The sequence below is a fragment of the Myxocyprinus asiaticus genome, chromosome 47, assembly GCF_019703515.2.
Source record: "Myxocyprinus asiaticus isolate MX2 ecotype Aquarium Trade chromosome 47, UBuf_Myxa_2, whole genome shotgun sequence".
In the NCBI taxonomy this organism is placed as follows: Eukaryota; Metazoa; Chordata; class Actinopteri; order Cypriniformes; family Catostomidae; genus Myxocyprinus; species Myxocyprinus asiaticus.
In genome coordinates, this window is record NC_059390.1 from 27,239,765 (window position 1) to 27,264,015 (window position 24,251).

Here is a 24,251-nt window from a genome sequence, read left to right on the forward strand (position 1 = left end):
ATCAGAGAATTTTCATTTTTGTGTGAACAATCCCTTTAAATATAAATATTTATTTTAACTTTAACTTTTACTTCACTACATTTTGGAGTGAAAATTAATACATTTACTCTGATAAATTTCTCCAGATACTTTCGATACTTTTATAAGTGAACACCAAAAGAAATAACATAGCTGCAAATGTAAACTGCAGACTGTGGTTTATAAATGAGGTCAAGGAGCATGTGCAGTTTACATGCTACACGAAGCCCGCAAACGTGATCTGTGGGAAATACGATCACTTAGTATGATGAAAGCCTCATTATGACATCATAAAGACCCCATTACTACATTATAGAGGTGCCATTATGACACAATAAAGACTGCATCATAGATTCACCATTATGACATCTTAGAGGTCCCATGACATCACAAACGCCCCATTTTGACATCATAGAGGCCCAAATATAATATCATAAAGACTGCATTATGACATCATAAAGGCACCATTATGACATCATAAAGACTGCATTATGACATCACAAACACCCCACTATGACATCATATAGGTCCCTTGATGACTTCATAATGGCACCATTATGACATCACAAAGACTCAATCATCAGAAAGGCTGCATTATGACATCATAAATGACCCATTAAGACATAAAATAGGTTTCTTTATATCATCATAGAGGCCCCATTATTATATTGTAAAGACCCCATTATGACATCATAAAGACTGCATTATGATATCATAAACGACCCATTAAGACATCATATAGGTCTCCTTTATGGCATCATAGAGGTTCCATTATGACATAATAGAGGCCCCATTATGATATCATAAAGACTGCATTATGAAATCATAGAGGAACCAATATGACATCATAAAATCCCATTATGACATCATAGAGGCCCCATTATGATATCATTTAGAGACCCCATTATGACATAATTAAGGCCCAATATGATATCCTAAAGACTGCATTATGACATCATAAAATCCCATTATAACATCATGGGGTCCCTATTATGACATCATAATATCCTATTGTAACATCATAGAGCACCCATAATGACATCATAAAGAGCCCTGTATGACACTATAAAATCCCATTATGACATCATAAAGTCCTCATTATGGCATCATAAAGACTGTATTATGATATCATAGAGGCATCATATGACATCACATATCCACGATTATTGGAGTGTTTGGTAGGAATGGAATCAGTTAATATCATTTCAATGATCATTTTAATATAATTTTTCTGTTTTCATCATGAGTAAATGGGAAATAATTATGTAATGGGAATAAAGAAAGTTGTGCATTTTTGAAAATTGTAGAAGATGAGGTTTGCGCCGAAGTTGAGCTTACATCTGAAGCTTGCTTCTTTGGAATAACATGCACTCATATGCACAGTAAGACCAAGAACTGGTATTAAAGAAGTAAATAGGGTAAATTTTGATATCATATTGACTTTAATGTCTTTGTATTGTAGGTTCCTAAAAGCATGTGATAATTGCTTTTTTTTTATCTTACAGAGGAAGAGTTACGGAAACTACGAGAAGAAACCAATGTGGAGACCCTTAAGCAGGAGCTGGAGAGAGAACGCAGCAGAAGACTTGACCTGGAACAGAAGTTGAGTGAAGCGCTGAAGACCAAGTGAGCCATCTACTAAAATATAGACACCAAAACAAACAAACTTTGAGTACAGAGAAGATCTCCAACATACAGTAAATTGAGGAGCACATGACCTTTATGTTGCATTTGAAGTTAAACATTATTACTATGCATTTTCTTAGGTGTTCTATGGGGTTACTAGGGTATTTTTGGTGTTTGCTAGGTGGATACTTACTGGCCCAGTTGACAAGCTCAGTTCACCATCCCACAGTGTTTACACTTTTCAGGAAATTAACCTACAAATATCTTGTTTATAGTTGACTGCTGTGATACAAGAAAGTATTTTAACATTGAAAATGATATACTTTTAACCTTTAAAGTTGAGGAGGATTTACAGCATTCTTGACTTGAGAGCAATCTCCTTGTTCCTTGCCGTAAGTTGATGTATGTTTGACAGCTTTCAGTGAACCTGTGCTGCTCTCTGTGTGACTATGACATTTTGTGAGGCTGACCACAGTGGGCTGCCCCATGCCACATGCTGAGCTTTATAAAAATCCTCTACAGCCCCTCACCTTTGACCCGTCAGCAGAACGTCAGTGAATATATGAACATAGTGTTCTTTCCACTGAGCGAACAATACCATGTCTAATTGATTGACACTTGATTGACGACACACATGTTTAGTGTAAGAGACAGGTCTGCTGGGGGATGGTCTGATAATAACTCTGCAAATGCATGTAGAAGATCAATATGTAGTGGCCATTCAGTCAGACAGTTATAGAATCTGTGGCTCGTAGTACGTATTGTGGCAGTTTCTTGGTAAAATGAACACTAGAGGTGCTAACATCAGTGACTTTTATTTACTTTCATACTAATCACAAGTAAAACCACAGATTATCAGTTCATAAACACTTACTTTTCGCCCTGTTCCTTAAACAATGCTATCTTTCGACATCTAAGCACTTTTACTATTGCATGTTACAGAGATCTTGTATTGAAGATTTGTGTGAATTAACCATTAAATAACAATGTAATATAATAAAAAATATAATGTAGTGTTTGTTTTCTGGTGCAGGTGCGAAGATTCTCCACCTCAACCTCCACGCATAGATCAGCAAACTGCAGCTAACGGCACAGGTAACACTGTGTTAATGTGTGACATTAGAAACTGCAAACAGGCTCACATGTGGATTGTAATGAAGTCTAGTGGTCAGACTTTCGAAGCTAATGCAGTGTGTCTGATTTACTTATTGCTAGATCTGAAAGTATGTGATTATATGTGGATGGGAAAACTTCAGGAGATAAACAGTGTTATTTGACGTTTTATGTATGGTGTGAACGCATGGTATCACGTGTAGCTGCTTACAGTATATTGTCTAAAGTTCTGTTCCAAACCCTAGTGAGCTCCCCACATAGACTGCATTTTAAGGCATTATAAGCATGCTTTTGACACAAAGGCTTTTGGTAGGCAGCAACATTATGCTGTCATGAGGCCAAAGTATACTCTGGTTGTCTGTGTTGCTGATGACTCCAGGCACTGATGTGTGACGCAAATTTCTTCATGAACACAGTCCATGCAGACTGACCGTGATCAATCCAGTATACCAGTATATATAAATTAAGTATACCCGTGCCTTTAGAAGATACCTTGTTTTATCCAATGTTATGTCCCAGGATGTATTCATTTTTGTTTTGTTATTCCTCCACTTGTCTCAGCCCCAGCGCTGGAGCATAGCACACCAAAACTCAGTTCTGTTGCTCGTCTCCCCTTGATTAAAAGACAACGTAACACCGGGGGCCTGGGTAGCTCAGTGAGTATTGACGCTGACTACCACACCTGGAGTCGTGAGTTCGAATCCAGGGTGTGCTGAGTGACTCCAGCCAGGCCTCCTAAGCAACCAAATTGGCCCGGTTGCTAGGGAGGGTAGAGTCACATGGGGTAAACTCCTTGTGGTTGCTATAATGTGTTGTTCTCACTCTAGGTGGGGCGTGTGGTGAGTTGTGTGTGGATGCCGCGGAGAAGAGTGTGGGCCTCCACACACGCTACGTCTCCGCGTTAACGCGCTCCACAAACCATGTGATAAGATGCGCAGATTGACTGTCTCAGATGTGGAGGCAACTGAGATTTGTCCTTTGCCACCCGGATTGAGGCGAGTCACTACGCCACCACGAGGACTTAGAGTGCATTGGGAATTGGGCATTCCAAATTGGGGAGAAAGGGGGAGGAAAAAAAAAAAACAGACAAAAAAATAGACAACAAATTCAATCACAAAATTCATTACCACAAGTTTAGCGAAAAAAAAATCCATCCAAGATGGCGCCATAAGCCCTATTCGGACGGGACTAGTTTTCCCTGAGGAGGTCAGGGAAATTCGTGTTTCACGGACTTACTTTGTGATCATAATCCCGTCCGAATCTGACAAGTCTGTGTTTTTCTCTCACAACCTCTGTAAAACAATGTCAGCTAACTTTAGGGTCCTAATCCCGTCTGAATGCGAATGTCTGTGAATGCTGATATTGAATTTTCACAAGGCTTCTCCTCATGTATTTTGACCTACATGAACTACTACATGAAGACTGGCAATCTTCTGCCTGCTGTGCACCTTTCAATATGGATGTAGATTTTTTTGCCATCTGACAAAAAATAAGAAAATAAAATCAACAATCCAAATAGCTAAAACTGCTCAGACTGGCCACTGTAAAATCAGCGTCAGGTAAAATACCTTAATTTCTCAGCTCAATTATTTAATGTTATAGTTATATAATTCACAGATAAGTCTTGTTTATTTTAGTAGGTTTATTATAAGCAGCCACTTCTATAAACTCTATGAAATGTAAAGTTTATTTTAATGAGGTTTTTATAATACGTAATTTATAATGTACAGTATAGTTATGAAATTAAATCCATGAATTAAATAATTAATTGTTTAAAATTTATTTTTAAAATGATGAGTAATTTTACATTTAAACAGATAAAGTTTACAAGATAAGTTATGTTTATCACCTAAATTAATTCAATATGTTCAACTTTCTGTAACGCCCGCATCTAGAAAACAGATAGTCCCACCTCTGTAATAAACACAGAGATCTTTAGTCCCGTCCGAATCAGTACATGAAATCACAGATGTTGGGTGATAATAATTGTAACTCAAACGTTGTTTAGAAAATGAATCCCATCCGAATAGGGCTTAAGTCTAGAGAAATTATGATTATAAATATACTTCATTAAATACCCAAAAATGTAATGAAATATAATTATACTAAATAAAATTAAAGTATAAAATAAAATTAAAGTATAATAGAAAATGTTGAATCAATTAAAAATGGACACATTTACCCAATGTGTGTGCTATATACTGTATATTTTCATGCTTAATAGATTGATGCTTTGGTAGCTTAGCAACATGCTAACATCACACTCTGTGAGGAGCAGTATGTTTATGATGTGTGGAGTTGCTACCTATGTAGAGCATTATGAGGTTCTGTATCAGTTAAGGCCCCAATATATCAAAATCGAAGAACGGGTGTGACGTCATTTTGAGTAAATCTGGCCAAAAAAAGGTGTTTTTTAGTTCATTGCAATGGTTTAAAACAGCTTGTCAGAGTGGACTTTCTGGAAAACTTTGTACTGGCTGTTAAACATCTTTGTAAAGTCTGTTAAACTTCTTATTTTCATTGGTCCATGTCATCCCGAGCTGGTGGCTCCACCTACTTTGACGCAACATCTTTTTCCGGTTGATTTCTTCTCAGTTGAGATCAGTCAACATAAACACACTGGAGTGCAGAGTTGCAGAGCGGGTGCAAACTTACCTTCATCTGTACCATCATTCACATAGAGAATTTTTTCAAGACCATGTCATGTGATTTTTATTTTATTAAGTCTACAGAAGTCTATACTAGGGATGCTGCGTGTGAGTTTTTTACGGTGAGATTACCGTCTGAGAAAAAATTCACGGTTAACCGGTTTTACGATTATTTGCAATTTTTCTTATAATACAATAGCACTGATGCAAAAAATGCATAACATAAAACAACTGAACATCTTTGTGGCTGTATTTCTGGGGGATATGTGGAGGCTAAAGGCAGCCCTACAATAAGAAAACTGATAAATACACAAAAAATAAATAGGAGGTACATAATAAGAGACGTTCCAATCTAGGGCACGACACCGCTTATGAGCATCCCGAGCTCAGTGATGTGCTTCAAAAGTGTGTAAATGTAAGATTATTGTGGGTTCATGACATCCATCAGTTTTTTTCTTCTGCAACAGTTTATTAAAGCAATCCGTTGTCTAGAATCAGCAACAGACTATAAAATTACTGTCCACAACACCTTACAAATAAACCTGCGGATTATCCATAATAATGGGAACATTACTCACAGCAGGCAATTTAAAGTCCGATAATGACTCAAATTTACATTTATTGTTAAACGTGATTAATTTGTACAGAGGACGAAGACACAACTTTTCAAAGTTCACTCGCTGATAGTAACTACACACAAATACACGCTTAAACATTACAAAAAGTGGCATGTTTAATTCATCACTTTAAAATCAACACTGCTAAAAAATATTAAACATACTAGTTTGTTGTTGGATGAATAGTGGAGCATCCTGTCCCATTTGTAGGATGTGTTTCTTTCTATGACTTCTGTCTGCATAATTTACATCCGTCATTTTCAGTCAGTCATTTAAATGCTCCCTAACAGCCGATTTAAGTTGCTTTTTCTGGTGGATATGAGTCTGGTAGAATTATATTTTGTAGTTCGTGTTTTTAAGTTCACGTTCAGTCCGCGGTACCTGGCTAAACACCACGCGGCCACTGTCTGTACCCATAGCAACAGCTCCAGTACCCACACAGGCACAAGAGTTTTCACATTTAGGCTTACAAATCTTATGAAGAACTCTTTTATATTATATATTTATACATTATATATATTATTTTTGCCATGCCTTTAGGGGCAGTGGTACCTCAGCGGTTAAGGCTCTGGGTTACTGATCAGAAGGTCGGGGGTTCAAGCCCCAGCACCGCCAAGATGCCACTGTTGGGCCCTTGAGCAAGGCCCTTGACCCTATCTGCTCCAGGGGCACCGTATCATGGCTGACCCTGCACTCTGACCCCAGCCTAGCTGGGATATGTGAAAAAGAAGAATTTCACTGTATATGTGCAAATGTATAATGTGTGATAAATAAAGAAAATTATTAAATTATTATAAATAAAGCATTTCATGGTTTTAACCATAGATTCTAAATGCTTGTGGTTAAATTAACCGTGACTTTTTTTAATCGCGGTTAATAGTGAAACCATATAATCGCACCATCCCTTGTCTATACAATACAATACAACTAGAATTAGCATTAGCGCCATGAATGCAGAATGTAAACATGACAAATTACACATTGTCTACTGCATGTGTATTACTTTAAATTGTCAACAAGGTTTTTTTTTTACTCATCTCATGTGAATTCCATGCATAGTATAATAAATGAAGTAATTAGTATCTCATTTAATGTCATGTTAGTTACTGTTTTACATGTAGTCTGTTGACAGGACAGTGTGTGTCTCAAGTTGAAATGCTCCTTTAAACACCAGCCCCAGCAATGTGGGTGGTGTTCAAATGTTCACAAACAGTATACCGTTGCTCAGCTGTTTCGACATTCTTTCTAGCTCTTAGCAAGGAATGAAGAAGAACTTCGCCGTGAATGTATCGGAGACTTGAGGATGCTGCTTTTGTAGCCAGTAGACAGCAAGGCAGCACACTAGTTTTTGGTACAGAGCTGTAGTGTGTGAAATCCTTTCTTTTAAATGCTGCCAGAAAAGTGGCATAAAATCAGTGCAACTGAGCCAGATCTTTGCAATGATACTTCATTATTTTTACATCCACCTACACTATTTGATTGGTGCTTTTGTCTGTTGTTTTTCAGAAAGTTAATGTGGCCACTGTGACTGTAAACCTGTATTGAGGCATATCTAGATGCATCAGGAAAATTTCCGCAGTTATTTTAGTCACTTTTCTAAATTTGTAGACCATCTAGGCCAGGCCAACCTCTTTAGTGTGCGGCAGGAAATGAGAATGTGGAGCATACAGTAAATGTCTGTCTCTCTCTCTCTCTCTCTCTCTCTCTCTCTCTCGCCGTATTATAAAAAAATAAAATTAAAAAAAGGCATTATTACATTATGTAATACAACCCCAATTCCAAAAAGTTGGGACAGTATGGAGATGCTAATAAAACCAAAAAGGAGGGATTTGTAAATTTGATTCACCCTGTGCTATATTAACACAACAACAACACATTATTTGATGTTTTACCTTGTGAAATGTTTTATATATTTTTTTTAAGTTACCCATGCCATGGGCACAGACACACCCAATACCATGACAGTCACTGACTTTTGGACCTGACACTGATAACAACTTCCTCTTTGGCCCAGAGAATACGACAGCTGTTTTTTCCAAAACTATTTGAAATGTGGACTCGTTGGACAACAAAACACAACTCCACTGTTTTGATTCTGGACAGTGTTGATGTATGGCTTCTCCTTTGCATAATAGAACCTTAACATGCATCTGTAGATGCAGTGGTGAATGGTGTTGACTGGCAAAGTTTTACCGAAGTATTCCCAAGCACATGTCATGGAATCCATTGCAGATTAATTATATTTTTTAAGACAGTGACGTCTGAGGGATTGGACATTACGCACATTCAGAAGTGGATTTGCAGCAAAGCAAACGCCTAACCACACACTGCCCGGATAACAAGTGTATGGCTGCATAAGCTAACGGTGCGGAGCTTGATTGGCATGCCTGCAGTCCTGAACTGTCTCCAACTGGGAACATGTGGTGGATTATGAAGCACAGAATATGGCAACGAAGGCCCCGTACATTTGCGCAGCTGAAGACCTGCATAATGGTTAAATGGGGAAAAATTCAGTTTGCTAAATAAAAACATAAAAACTTGTGCCTTCAGTGCCCAAACACTTAATAAGTGTTATTAGAAGAAATAGTAATGTTACACAGTGGTAAACACTCAACTGACCCAACTTTTTTGGAGCTTGTTGCAATCATCTCAGTTGAAATGAGTCTATATAAACACATACACACACACAAAGAAAAACAACTAAAGTTAAATGGTAAGGTAAAACATCAAATAATGTGTTGTTGCAGTGCTTGCATAATAGCACATGGTAAATAGAATTTACTAATCACTCCTCCTTTTTTGTTTTTATTAGCATTTTCCATACTGTCCCAACTTTTTCAGAATTGGGGTTTTTATATGTTGGGATTGTTTGGGGTTGATAAACTAAATAGGGTAATTACTATTACAGTAAAAATTACTCATTTGGTGATATTGGTCACACTGCACACCACACATGTTCTACCTGCCTCATATTATAGAAGAATTACTAATAAATATAAGAAGTGTATCACTTGAAGCTAAAGAGATTCTGCTTTGTAGTCCCTGAAATTTCCAAAGTTGAGTAGCCCTGATTTCTCTTTCTATAGACAAACAGCAGAAGGAGACAGTGTGTTCGCGACTGCAGAGCTGGCTGTACGATCGATTTGGGGTTTATATTGAAGACTTCCGCTTCCAACCCGAAGAGAACACAGTCGAGGCTGAGGAGCCGCTAAGTGCTAAAAGGTCAGTGCAGAAAGATCACCAGCGAACTCTTAGGGGCTGTTCATACACAAGGTTTTTGCATCCATTTGCATTGTTTTTCATAGTTTTTCTATGTAAATGTGCCAGATGAACTTTGAATGTTGTGCTGTCTCAATGTTTTTCAGTGTTTTCAGAGAGCACCATGTTTTTAAGGCCACATCCACTCTCGTAAAGTTTTGTTTGAAAACGCATTAATTGCACTATGTTTTCCTCCACCAAAAACAGAACATTTATAAAACCTCCATCAGCACATCCACTGAAAATCGATTACATTATGAAACTGAAAACAAAGTTTTCAAAAGAAAATGGATTACACTAATACGTTTTTCATTTGAAAACACATATTTTTCTCTGTTTTGGCCTTCCGTCCACACTGAGATGGTGCTTTTGTCCAGCGAAAACTGAGCTTTTTAAATGTGAAAATAGCGTCTTCGCTTGTAGTGTGGACAGGGAAAACTGAGATATCTGAAAACGTTGACGTATTTGTTGTCATGTGACAGTCATGTGATCCATCCAACCCAAAACAATCAAGATGGCGGCCCACACTGTAGTGCCACTGTTGTGCCTGCTATTTAGTTTGGGAGCGTTGTTAAAGATTAATGTTACTTTCTGCTGGAGTTCACGTGACGCCATGTGAGAAGCACAGAAGCTCTGCGAACTTTGCTAGTTTTTTAATGATTTTCATGTTATAATCTGGTGAGATTTGATTCACCCAGTTACATACTTGCTCTTTGAGGTAAACATGGCAAAGTCAAAATCATCAGACTCTGGAGACATTAAAAGACACTTACGTGTTCAAGCTGAGGCCTCTGGCGGCTCTGCGAGCTGAGGACTCGATTTGGATGGCACGTCGAGAGAAGAAATTCAGCGTCAACTGTCCAACATCTCGGTAATGCTGACGAAGGTTGTTGCTGACTTGGAGGATCTCGCTGTAATACGTCAATTGATTACGGCGATGGAAACAAAATTCTCTGAGTTGTTTACAAGAGTGACACAAGTTGAAAGACAGATCGATTATCTTGAGACATCGGAAAGGGAATTATCCACTAATCCACCCGTGTCCATAACAGATTTGGAATTAATTTCAGGAAAACATGAATATTTCGAAAATATGAGCCGGAGGAATAACATACGAATTGTTGGAATTCCTTAGCATGAAGAGGGCAGAGATATGGTGAAATACCTGGAGGAGCTCTTCCCGAGTCTGCTCGACATAACAGGCCATAAACTGGAAATCGAGCGAGCTCGCAGATCTGCTGAGGGAGACAGGCCCCGAACGATTCTGGCCAAATTTCTGAAATCATCCGATAAAGATCTCGTGTTGCGCCAGGAGAGGAGCAAAGGAAATCTTTCTTGGAAGAACCACAGTATTTTCTTGTTCCCGGACTTTACGAATTCGACAAGAGAGAAACGCGATCGGTTCTGGGAATGCAAGAAACTCTTACACCAACAGAAGATAGCTTTTGCACTGATGTTCCCGGCCAAACTGAGAATAGAAACGAAGAATGGTCGCAAAGTATTTACATGTCCAAAACAGGCACTCTCCATCTTAAATACATTGGAGTAATGTTTCTTTTATTAGTGGACTGCCTCGCGGTTGAGGAACTCTTTTATCTGAGAAAGCTGGGTGCCATTTTTGTTTCTTTTTGCGTTGGCTCCGCCTAGTGGCTGGAGTTTGTTTTATGGCATGACTCCAAGAAACTTTTGCATTGACGGAAGATCTTTTTTACACTGAAGTTCCCGGCCAGATCGAGAATGGACACTATGGATGACCGCAAAATATCTACATGCTCACATAAAGGACGTCTTTTATAAAGTTGAAGTTTTTTTTTTTTTTACGTTTTTTTTTTGCGCGGCCTCTGAGTTAGTTCGGCTCTTGATCATCCGAGGTTTTGTTTTTCGTGCTGGCTCCACCTAGCGGCTGGAGCTTGTTTTGTGGAATTACACTACTTTGGGACAGTTGTGGATAAATATGTTCGTTCTTTGTGCATATGCCTCCTGTTGGCTGGAGTTTGTTTTTGTGGAGTATTTTTAAGGGACAGTAGAATGATTACGTCGTCTGCTGCACTCATAACAGCCGGCTCACTGAACAATTATTTGTCTGTCCGAGGAAACTGAATGGCTTAATATCAGCTGGAGTTTGTTTTGTGGAGGAACACACCTTCGAGACAGTTCTGTGAATGAATCTACATGTTTTTTTTCTGTTATTTTGCCTGTTGGCTGGGGTCTGTTTTACAAAGTATTTTCTGTTATGTAATTTTGCCTCACAAAATTTATGCAGAAACACCGGACTTGAATAATCCGATGGCAAAGTTGTCACGGGGGTTCTCGTTGAGTTTTGAGGGATTGACGCCGGTTGGCGCTGTCGGGTTAATGCGCACGTTTTTCTTTTTTCTGTTTGTTTTGTTCGGGGGGAAGTTTGGGGTTTGATTGTTGCATTAATGGGAATGTGGTCTATGTAATCTTGTTTTTTATTTTTTTTATTATATCAATATGTGAAATGTTAATATGAATAAGTTGTCTCTCTCCACATGGAATGTGAATGGGTTGGGGCACCCTATAAAAAGAAGGAAGGTTATTTCTTTTCTTAAACATAAGAAATATGATATTGTGTTTCTTCAAGAAACATCTTTCCCCACAGGAAGCTGAAAAATTTGGTAATATGGGGTGGACATGTTTTCTTTAGTGTTAGTTCAAGTAAGAGCAGGGGAGTCATTACAATGATAAATAAGCATCTACAATTCAAATGTCTCAAACAGATTAAAGATAAATTAGGAAGAGTCATTGTTGTTTTAGGAGAAATTCAGGGGCAAAGGTTGATTTTGGCTAATATATACGCACCTAACGCTGATGATCAGGGCTTTTTTATAGATCTTGATGGGATGTTGCAAGCTGCTGGCACCCCTCATGAGATAATATTGGGAGGAGACTTTAATCTTTTGATGGACTCAGTCCTTGATCAAAGTGAAGCATGTGTGCAAGCCCCCTAGAGCAACACTGACACTTCACAGGATGTGTAAAAATGTTGAGTCTTGCAGATATCTGGTGACTTTTGAACCCATCTAGTAGTGATTATACATTTTTTTCATCAGTTCATAAGATTTACTCTAGATTTTTTTTTTATATCTAAATCCCTCATTTCATCTGTTGTGGATTGCTCAATTGGAAACATTTTAGTCTCAGATCATGCCCTGGTGAACTTAGAGATGTTGCCACATACAGAGAAAAAGAAATTATATAGTTGGCGCTTTAATGTATCCCTTTGCAAAATCCTGATTTCCAACAAATGTTAAAGACTGAAATCAATGTCTATATGGAGACCAACTGGTCCTCAGGATCTTCTGTGGGCATGGCTTGGGAGGCACTTAAGGCTGTTCTTAGGGGTAGGATCATACAGTATGCCTCATTCACCAAAAAATCCAAAGCATGAGAACTCATGGAGTTGGAAGGAAATATTAAAAGTGCCGAGGCAGAGCTGAAGCGCCGAATATCGTCTGATGGTCTCAGAGAATTTACCTGATTGAAATACAGATTTAATACTATTTTGTCGTGGAAAGTGGAGTTTTGGTTGTTCAGGGCAAGACAGTCATACTTTGAGTCAGGGGACAAAGCAGGGAAGCTTTTGGCTAGATATATAAAGCAGAGAGAGTCTTTTTCTACCATTCCCTCAGTGAAATCTGCTGGTGGTGAAATATTTACCTCAGCCATTGATATTAAAAACGGGTTTACAGAATTTTATCTTGAGCTCTATATTTCCACGTCTTCGTCTGCTGATGAAGATATTAGAAACTTTGTGGAACCATTAGAACTCCCTAAACTGACGAAGAGCAAAAAAACACTCTTGATTCTGAGATAACCTTGGAGGAACTTGACGAGGTAATTAAGTCCTTACCTACAGGCAAGGCTCTGGGGCCAGATGGTCTTGCTGCTGAATTTTTTAGATCTTATGCTACAGAACTGGCTCCACTTTTGTTAGAAGTTTATTCTGAATCATTAAAGAATGGGAAGCTTCCGCCAACTATGACACAAGCCCGGATCAGTCTGATTCTTAAGACAAAGATCCAAATGAGTGTAAAAGTTACCATCCAATTTCCCTGGTCCAGCTAGATGTAAAAATGTTGGCAAAACTTTTGGCTAACCGATTAAGTAAAGTTATGACATCTCTTATACATATAGATCAGGTGGGGTTTATTCGGGGTCGTTGCTCTTCTGATAATATTAGGCGTTTCATCAATATCATGTGGTCAGTGGCGAATGATCAGACTCCGGTCGCTGCCATCTCACTTGATGCCGAAAAGGCGTTTGATATGGTAGAATGGGATTATCTTTTTAAGATTTTGGGAATGTATGGGTTCGGGAGTATGTTTATTGGTTGGATCAAGTTACTTTATAGACACCCTGTAGCAGCGGTACAAACAAATGGATTAATTTCAGATAATTTTACTCTGGATAGGGGCACCCGTCAGGGTTGCCCTCTTTCCCCATTATTGTTCTGTCTTGCCCTGGAACCATTAGCAGCCACGATAAGAAAGGAGGATGATTTTCCAGGGGTGATGGCGGGAGGCGTGGCGCATAAGCTTATGCTTTATGCAGATGATATGTTATTATTCATCTCTGACCCTACTAAATCTATGCCTTGCCTCCACAGAATTATTCATTCCTTTTCCAAATTCTCAGGATAAAAAAGTCAACTGGTCTAAATCCGAAGCTTTGGCTTTGACAGCGTACTGTCCAGTAATGGCCTTCCAGCCAGGCGCCTTCCAGTGGCCCAAACAGGGCATTAAGTATTTGGGCACTTTTATTCCCAACAAATTTGTCTGATTTAGTCAGAGTTAATTTTGACCCTTTAATAAAAAATTTTCGAGCGATGATTGGGAAGGTTAGTGTTATTAAAATGAACTCTATTCCAAAATTTAACTACTTGCTACAGTCTCTCCTGGTAGATGCCCCCCTCTCTTATTTCAAGCAATTTGAGAGCATAGCGAAGTCTTTCATTTGGAGTGGTAAGCGCCCCAGTTTACATTTCAATAAGTTACATAGGCCAATTGACAAAGGTGGGCTAGGCCTACCCAAGATTTTGTTTTATTATTATGCATTCGGTCTCAGACATTTGGCTCATTGGTCACTTCCACCTGAAAGACCCCCTCCCTGGTTCTGCATTGAACAAGAACTTCTTGCCCCTATTTTGCCATTGCAAAGCCTTTCCATCAAACTAAATAGAGAAGTTAAATCACACCCCATTATTTCACATTTGCACTTAGTATGTTCAAAAGTCTCCAGAGTGTTTAATTCAGATATTTATCTAAATGTTGCCTCGAGCCTATGGCTAAACCCAAAACTATGCATTAATAAGTCCCCTTATTATTGGTCAGAGTGGATTGCGAGGGGGGTTAATTCACTATGTGATCTTTATGAGAGCGGTGTGATGAGATCCTTTGAAAATTTGGTTCAATATTTTGGGATCCCCAGATCTCAGTTTTTTAGGTATCTTCAGTTATGCCACTTGCTCTGTACTATTTTTGGGAATAGCATACACCCCTCTAAAGCAGCAGATAGTCTAGGAGAGGTGATTTCTGCTTTTGGAAAGGGCCATGAAGCATCAGTGTATTACACCTTATTAATTCAGAGTCTGGGGGACGGAGTCTCAACCACTCTCAAGAGATTATGGGAGAAAGATTTAAACCTGGAATTGGATGGGCTAGGATTTTCAAAAAACATAAAAACTGCATCGAGAGATGCAAGGGTGTGCCTTATACAATTCAAGATTTTACATCGGTTCTATTGGACCCCCTCTAAATTGTATAGGCTTGGTCTTAAAGACACCTGTTAAGCAGGAAATCTGGCTCTGTAACTTTCTTAATTATACATGGTGCTGTTCAGTCCATTTCTCCTGAATTTCCCCTCAGGGATCAATGAAGTTCATCTATCTGTCTCTGAAGAGATTGATTAAGTGTGTGTGTAACAAAGTTCACAGTTCGTCAATACGAGGCATTGGGTACGCGTCAAATTTAGACACAGCATTGACCTTTCAATAATCCACACAGAACCGCGCCGAGCTGTCACTCTTCGGAACCAGCACTGCCGGGCTGGCCCAGTCACTGTTGGATTCTTCTATTACTCCCATATCAAGCATGGCTTCTAATTCTTCTCGAATCACTTTTTTTGTGTGCTCAGGTAATCAGTAGGGATGACTGCATACCACTACCCCTGGGGTTGCTTCGATATGGTATTTTATGAGGTTCATCCTTGATCAGTGAGGATTGCTTTTGGAATCCCCACTCGGGAAATAATTTCGAAGAGTGCCTCCGCAACACTACGTGCTGAGATGTTGCGCAGAGGCACTGCTTCCAGATATCGCATTGCGTAGTCCACCAGAACCAAACACAACAAAGCGATGCCTGCATGCTGTTCACTCTAATGGCCCAGCAAGGTCCATGCCAGTTCTATCAAAGGGGACCTCGATCAAAGGAAGGGTGCGCAAAGGTGCTCTTAGGGTGACCGACGGATTCACCAGCTAACATTCGTGGCGTGCCGCACACCATATGCAAACATCTCCGCAAATGCCCGACCAATAGAAACAAGCCATTAGATGTTTCAGTGTCTTTTCCTGCCCTAAGTGACCCACCATCGGATTATAATGAGCCATCTGGAATAACATTTCTCGACGGTTCCTTGGTATCTATAACTGGGTCGTATCTTCCTTTGTCTGAGTGTCCTGCATCACTCGATACAACGGTCATTTATAATAGAAAAATACGGATAGGCGCGTGCAGTGTCTGGCTGAAGATAGTGACCATCAATCACTCTCACTTGGTCGAAGGCATGCTTAAGAGTCTCGTAAGCACCGCGTCTGTTCCAGAGGGAAATACCCTGCAGGAAATCCTCTAAAGGCTGGGGAAGCCGAGACTTCTCCCTCCCTTACGTCATCTTGATGTGGAACTGAAGTAGATGGCCCCGGCTCTGCCTCCCCAGCCAGCGCATCACAAATCCCACACCGAAAAACACTCTGTTACAGGACCCAACCACACAAATTTCCAGTGGAAAACGCTAGCCAATTCGTGCCCAAAATTAGCGGATGGGTGAGGCATGAACTAACCGCAGCCTCGACACTATGCTTTTGTCCCCGAAATTGAATCGTCACGGTCATTATATGATAATCGTGGATATCCGCATGCACACACCTTACCTTTACCATGTAACTAACCCCCAAAGCCTCGTCTTGAACCAGGAATTGATGGATGGAGGTTTGGCTGCCTGGTATGTACCCCCCTTAATACTCACAGGTATGTGGTATGTCCCAGCTCGATTGGGGGTGGCCTGCAGCGCTTCAAGGGACCCGAATCAATGTCCCCACCTCCGTCACCAGGCTGCTCCCCGCAGCTCCAAAAGACCAGCCCAGGCTCCACGCCTGCACCCGTGACAGCGGGTCCACCATCCTGGGAGTGAGAGCGGAGAGGGACAGGGGAAACCAGCAGGTAGTGCAAACCTTGGAGTCTAGGAGCCGGGGAGCAGGAACAGGATGGAAAGCAGGGGGAGGAGGGAAGACAGGAGAACGAGAGAAAGAGAAGGGTCTCGAGGCTCGCCGGCTTCCGAATACGCTGCCATGTGGTCCTCTACCAACTGGATTGCCGTTTGGAGTGACGCGGGGTGGTGGCACTGGACCCACTCCGCCGTCCCTCTCGGAAGTCGAGCGATGAACTGCTCCAGTACCACCAGATCGAAGATGGCTCCGATGTCACGTTGCTCAGCCAGCAATCACTTCCAGCGTCCCAGAGCTGTTGGGCAAAGAAGATCGGGTGGCCGTGCTCGCCAATGGTCAGGGAGCGAAAGTGCTGGCACTGCTACTCGGGGGTCCAGCCGACCCTTTGTAGGATGGCTTTTCTCAAGTCAGCATACACCAGGAGGTTCTCCACTGGTAACTGCTGAGCCGCGAGTTGGGCTTCCCCGGACAACAGTGGAATTAACCGGACCGCACACTGGGTGCTCGGCCATCTGCATACCCCCGCTGTCCATTCAAAGAGCTCCAAGTAGGCCGCCGGATCGTCTAGGGGGCCCATCTTGATTAGTGGAACTTGGGGCGGGGCATTCACGGGGTCTGGGGTCGCGGCGGCAGCACCTTCCTGGTGCAGCAAGCTCAGGAATATCTGCCGGTCCTCTGCTTGGGCCAGGAGGAGCGCAATGAATCGCTGCACCTGCTCGGTGCACAGCTCGAGGAGGGCCTTATGCTGTGTCTGGTGGATGCTGGTGAGGGTCTTGACCACGTCCTCCAGAGATGAGGGATCCATGGCGGCGTTCTTCCTCCCTTAATCCCGGGTTTCGGCACCAGTGAAACAAAGTTCACAGTTAGGGGAAACGGAGGATGCGGGAGATGGCGAATCCAACACAAACGGTATGTTTTCATTTCTTTTAAACTCAATATTTTCAGTGGTCGCATTCAGTACTCCGCTTTTCAGCGGACATAAAACAATAGAGTCTTTCTCCAGCTTGTGTCTTGTCACTCTCTCTCTGGACTGGCATCTGGCTCGCTCTTAAAGCCATCTCCACTCTCACTGCAATGACAAACAACTGTTAGAGACAATCATTGCCAGGTGATGATCCTTACCGTTCTCATGTCCTGATCTCGCTCTTCATTCACAAACCGGTGCTTAGTCACGCCCCCACCACCACAGTGTATTACCCACAGCTGTCTGCTTTCAGTGATTTACAAGATCAAAGTGTCACTTTGCTGTAAAATTTACAAGACAGGCAGTGTTTGGTGGAAGATATTGCCGGTAGTAACGTCTGCTAAGGCAAGCATCACTATTACAATTGCTAGGAAAATTTGGCATTCAACTTGTCCCGCAACGCTTGTGAAGCAGACATGAATGATGCCTCAAATCATGCAGCTTGTTGAGGAGAAAAGTGATAACACATCTCTAAGCAATAAGACTTACATTGAGTGTTACCATACCTGAGCCATATCAGATGGGGTGGGTTTATTTGTCTTAGATTGCTAAACAACCACCTAGTTATAAATCAGAACACCATAGCAATACCCTAGCAACCATCCAGAACATCCTAGCAAATACAGAGGAATGTGCAAACAATCTTTCAGTACATCTTGGCAACCACATAGCAATGTTCCTGGCAACCATATACAACCAGTGTTGGGTGTAATTTGCTTACAAAGTAACTAGTCACTGTAATCTAATTACTTCTAGGTCAAAAAGTAGTGTAACACATTACATTTTAAATTCTTGTTATCAGATTGCAGTGACTAAACTTCAGTTAACTTTGTTATTCATTGTATTTGTACAATTAGTAATTTGTAATTTGTAGTGGATTACTTTTTGAGTAATTTACCTGACACTGCCCGCAACACCCAAGCATTGTGTCATTTAAATTTTGCATGGGCAAACACCACTCATATTTTTTTTTTATAAAAGTCTAGTACTGATATAATTCTTTTTTGTTTGATTTAACTAAAACAATGGTTTCATCTTTCTTACAGATTAACAGAAAATATGCGACGACTTAGTAAGTTCTCTTTTATTCAATCTCTCCCCTTTTATTTATTTGGTTGTGTTGAGGTTGAGGCATTAACATACTCCTCATGCATTCACAAATAGCTTTGTTGCTTTAATATTTTCAGCTTTACTTGATATTATTTTGTATTACTTTGTTTCTAGAACGAGGTGCCAGACCGGTGACAAATTTCTTACGGAATCTTTCCGCCTTATCCAACTGGCACTCGGTGTATACGTCAGCGATTGCCTTCATTGTGAGTGGCTATATCAGTTTTCCATACTACATCTTAAATTATCCTTTCTTCTTTTTAGACACATGCAGGTTTTTTGATATAGAATTTACTGCCAGGAGACTGATGTTAATGTTTCTTTTATAATATTACTGTAGTATACACATGGTAGTCTTTACCCATGTGATTCATACAATATTATTGTTTAATGAATCTTTGTACCACATTGTCAGTCTTTTATCTAACTTTTAGAAAAGGTTAATTAATAAGGTTCAACGAACAGTTGATGTCAAGTTTTACTGTAAGTTATTACATGCATTTTTCTAAAACGCATGAAAATTATGTAATTTTACAGTATTTAAATGTGGTTTTGCTTGTCTCGAGCTCTGTGTTTCCTTGATATTTTAGCAAATTTTGATTAAAACAAATTTAAAGAAGAAAAGGTAGTATTATGTCTTCATTTTATTTAGAAGTTAGCTTAATATAGTACAAAAACTTGTAGTTGTGCTTCCGGGTTATGCATCAATCCTGTTCCCATCATAACTGTACCTTATTAAAATAATTGACTAATCAATAAATCAAAGGAATCTGTTAAGATGACGTCACCATCCCTTCCAGAATCAACAAAAACAAGAAACTATCTTCATTTTATCTAATGTTTTAAGTTTGTCAGTATGGGTCAATATTTTGTATTGTATACAACTGATTATCAAAAATATACATTTGAATCTTTGTAACAGGATAATTATATAAAATGATTATATATATATATATATATATTAGGGATGTGTCCGAAGCCGAATACCCTATTCGGAAAGGCATGAATAATGACTTCAAAACGAATAATGGTTTCATCCGAATAATATAAAAAATATTAGTTTGACTGATAATCCAAGAAACACAAGCATAAAGCAACATTGAAAAATGAGGGGGCCTGGGTAGCTCAGTGAGTATTGACGCTGACTACCACCCTTGGAGTCGCAAGTTCGAATCCAGGGCGTGCTGAGTGACTCCAGCCAGGTCTCCTAAGCAACTAAATTGGCCCGGTTGCTAGGGAGGGTAGAGTCACATGGGGTAACCTCCTCGTGGTCACTATAATGTGGTTCTTGCTCTCAGTGGGGCGCGTGGTGAGTTGTGCATGGATGCTGTGGAGAATAGCGTGAGCCTCCACATGCGCTACATCGCAGTAATGCGCTCAACAAGCCACGTGATAAGATGCGCGGATTGATGGTCTCAGATATGGAGACAACTGATATTTGTCCTCCACCACCCGGATTGAGGCGAGTCACTACACCACCACGAGGACTTAGAGCGCATTGGGAATTGGGACGTTGGAGTTTGTCTTTCCATCTCTTAAAGTTGAACAAATTTATATTCACATCAGCGATTAAGCTTTTTAACTGCTTAAGACTTTATTCCGGAAAAAATTAAAATGATCCATAAAGGTTTAAAGGCTCCATAGAGTTTTCATCTATTCGGAATATTCCTGCTTATGTAAAACAAAGAAACTGAAGTCTTTTTTTTTTCTTTCTTGTTTTTCTTTAAACTGCTAAATTTGAAAATGTTAAGTATTCTTGACCTCTGAAAAAGTGCTATATAAATGTAACATTATTATTATCATTATTATTATTATTTAACTAAATAATTGTGTCCTATCGTAAAAATTCCTGACAGATTTATGGGACTTTCACCTGTTTGTAGGCTATATTGATTTATTATATTTCTTTTAATGCTTTAATTTTGTAATTATTATTCACTGCAAAATGTGACATTTCACATTTTGCTTGGCACCTCCTGCCTTCAGAATAATGTTGTTATACATGAACAGATGAATGAAAAACCTGTTTCAGGCAGATATTAATATCTGAAATACCAGGAGAAATCAGTTAACAACATATTCCACAGTTAATGTAGACTACAAATTCAGCTTCATATGGTAAGAAAAATAAATACATTATTATTTAATTAAATAATAATTGTATAATAATAATAATAATATTAATAATAATAATAATAATTGTTATTATTATTATTATTATTAGGCTATTATTATGAAAAGGCATACACAAGGCATATTTTATTAATAGAAACTATAAACATAAGAGTAACATTTAAAAATGGCCATTTCATTTAGTTTTAAAGAACTTACGGTTTAAGCCCCGCCCACACCCATTTCTATCCAAATACAGAGCCAGATACAGATAATTATGTCATAAGAACAAATACAAATCAGAATCAGAATGAGCTTTATTGCCAAGTGTGCTTACACATACAAGGAATTTGTCTTTAGAGAAATCATCAGAGAATGGCCAGACTGGTTTGAACTGACAAAGTCTACAGTAACTCATAACCGTTCTGTACAATTGTGGTGAGAAGAATATCATCTCAGAATGTTATTCTGAGATGCGGGTTGGTGCTGTTTTGGTGGCCTTCACAGTATTAGGCAGGTGGTTTTAATGTTGTGGCTGATCAGTGTATATACAGTATATAATTGATAACTATCAACCCTGTAACTTTTCTGAAGTCACAGTATATTTCCCAGCATATTTTATTAATGTAGCTTGAGATGCCACCATGCAATTTACAGTATTAACACTTAAGGCCAGTCTTTGTCTGATAAAATGACAGAAAGATACTTTCAAAACCACCTTTTTTTAAAATGGAAAAGGCTTCTGTTTGAAAGAATAATGTTGAATTATGTTGTTGTTGAGACAGAACTGTGATGTGTATTCTTTATGTTTCTGTCTCAGATCTATATGAATGCAGCATGGCATGGCTGGGCCATTCCTTTATTTCTTTTTTTAGCCATTCTGAGGTTGTCGTTAAACTACCTCATAGCCAGGTAAAGTAACTTTTCCTCTTGTACTAGTAAGTCTTTGAAACAGGTGGCACTTTTAGACAACAGAACAATTACACTTTGAACTTACATTGAAAATGTGTGGGCATTCTGAACATGTTTATATTGACTTTATAGAAATATATGGCTGTTTCCTTAACTTCAGGCTTTTGTTGTTAAATGAAGGTCACATTAAAACTGACTTGGAAACTTTTTACCAGGCCTTCATCATTTATTTTTTGGTACTTTTCAAATGTCTTTTATGTATAGATTTTATTATAGATTCACAGTTGTGGCTTCGTTTTCACCACACCAAACAATTTAGCTAATAAAGTGTTTTCATAAGTTAGTGTACTTGTTTACCAAGGTGACAAACGTGTCAGTGAAGAGCATGCTTGAGATTAAACAAGGAATATAAAAATAAACAGAGAAATATCAAAGTAAATCTCGCTTGTGACCAGAATATTTTTACTAGGCGCCGTTTCAAATCAAGCTGTAATTTTGCCAAATATTATTTTTATGCTTATAATTTTTAGAATATATATGTAATGTTTGGCATGTATTTCTTTTTCTATAGAGGATGGAGAATTCAGTGGAGTATTGTGCCTGAAGTTTCTGAACCTGTGGTAGGTTTTTTTTTTTTTTTTTTTTAATAAAGAGAATATTTGAAAATGTAAAAAAGTTTTCATATTTGAAGTGCATGACCTCAGTGTGTGTTGTGTATTTTTCTGAAGTGGTTTTGTTTTTCCAGGAACCTCCAAAGGAAGACTTGACTGTGTCTGAAAAGTTTCAGTTAGTTCTTGATGTTGCACAAAAAGCACAGGTATCAATCACAAATATTTAAACAATTAAATAAAAAATAGTTTTCCCTTTTAAAATATAAAGAAGCCCATCACATCTACACCAGTGAAAAGTTTTTACACTGAGAAGCACATGTAGCCACTTTAGTGTGTGGTATTTCAGCGCAATAATCTACTTTATCTATCTAAATATCTATTTTAAGCAGACGCAGTCAGCACTGACATCGTGCTGCGTCTTGAGTATTTGGATTAAGTCATTGTCATGCCTTTCCACGCTTCATTCACAAAACTTTCCTGGTGCAATTTACATCACGCTATTACCACCAGATGACAGCAGGTTGTAAAATAAATACTTTTATGTACATTTTCTATCGATCATATCGGCAGTAATTCATCAAATAGTGAGCAAATGATGCAGAAGAGTGTCTGGATCACAGTGATGCTGTACATTCCCAGCAGGGTGTGTCAGATAACGGTATCTCCTCCGCTATATAGCACTCAGAATCGTGCTGCAAGATTAGTATTGTGTATACAAATTGCATTCAGCAGCGATTTTGTGGGCACATTTGCACCGTTGCTTGCTCTGCTTTATTCCTTTAGTGAATCGGGTGCAAAACCAAAGTGCATGCAAAAAAAATGGCGCTTTTACCGTGCACAATTCATTCTTAGTGAATTCCCCTCTGATTTTTTTATATTAATTTAATAAAACCTTTAACCTAACACCTTTTTATGAAAAGTCTTATGCTTAAATTCTTGAAATTAGTTTTGTAGATAAATCTAAGTTATGCCAACTTATGAATTAAACAGAGCAACAACAAGGAGTCAGAGCACTTCATGAGGGAAAAGGACTTTAAAGAAGAAGAAATATAAGTTAATGTATTTATAGGTAGTATTTATATTATTATTATTATTTTAATATTGGTCACTGCATTATTCTTATACACTCTCAGGAAAAGTGTATTGCAAGGTACAAGGCCGTCATTGGGGTGGTACCCTTGTTTTGGTTACATATGTGTAAGGCTTTTTTTTTTTTTTGTTCCTAGAGGAGTAAAATATATAAATGTACCTTTAAAGGTACACACTAGGACCTTAGGGTGCAATTATTTACCCAAAACAAGTTATACATTTTAACTAGAGGTACAAAATGTTTCTCTTTGTGAGTAGGCTACCACCCCAGTGACGACCAAACACCAACACCCCAGTAAACGAAATCCTACTTGGAAGGACATTTAAATTTGAATTCATTTTGACCCAAATGTAATGAATGTATTTTTCTGCAGAATCTTTTTGGTAAGATGGCAGATGTTTTGGAGAAAATCAAAAAGTGAGTTTGTTTTTTTTTGTCTTGTTTTTTCACTTTTGCTGCAGCTTACATAGCCGACCTCATTAACTGAAGGAAACTAATGAATGCTTATCATGTTTGTATGTGTGTGTGTGTGTGTCAGTCTGTTCATGTGGGTTCAGCCTGAGATCACTCAGAAGTTGTACATCGCACTGTGGGTGGCCTTCATCTCCTCCTGCGTCCTTCCTTACAAGCTTATGGGCTTTATGATCGGTGAGAATCATAACTCATATTCCCTTCACTAAATCAAAACAACAACAAAACACACCCTGCTG

The 24,251-nt window shown here is 39.1% G+C and overlaps 1 protein-coding gene across 5 annotated transcripts in view; it reads left to right on the forward strand.

Moving 5' to 3' along the window:
* The window catches only part of gramd4a (GRAM domain containing 4a), an 82,917-nt gene that overhangs the window by 46,649 nt on the left and 12,017 nt on the right, over positions 1–24,251 (forward strand). For all 5 annotated transcript variants that reach the window (XM_051691570.1, XM_051691569.1, XM_051691571.1 and 2 more), the window contains 10 exons: positions 1,524–1,644; positions 2,678–2,739; positions 9,109–9,244; positions 18,753–18,778; positions 18,931–19,022; positions 21,749–21,840; positions 22,412–22,460; positions 22,586–22,657; positions 23,915–23,958; positions 24,080–24,189. In XM_051691570.1, coding sequence (XP_051547530.1) covers positions 1,524–1,644; positions 2,678–2,739; positions 9,109–9,244; positions 18,753–18,778; positions 18,931–19,022; positions 21,749–21,840; positions 22,412–22,460; positions 22,586–22,657; positions 23,915–23,958; positions 24,080–24,189 — 804 coding nt within the window. The remainder of the gene's footprint in view (positions 1–1,523; positions 1,645–2,677; positions 2,740–9,108; positions 9,245–18,752; positions 18,779–18,930; positions 19,023–21,748; positions 21,841–22,411; positions 22,461–22,585; positions 22,658–23,914; positions 23,959–24,079; positions 24,190–24,251) is intronic.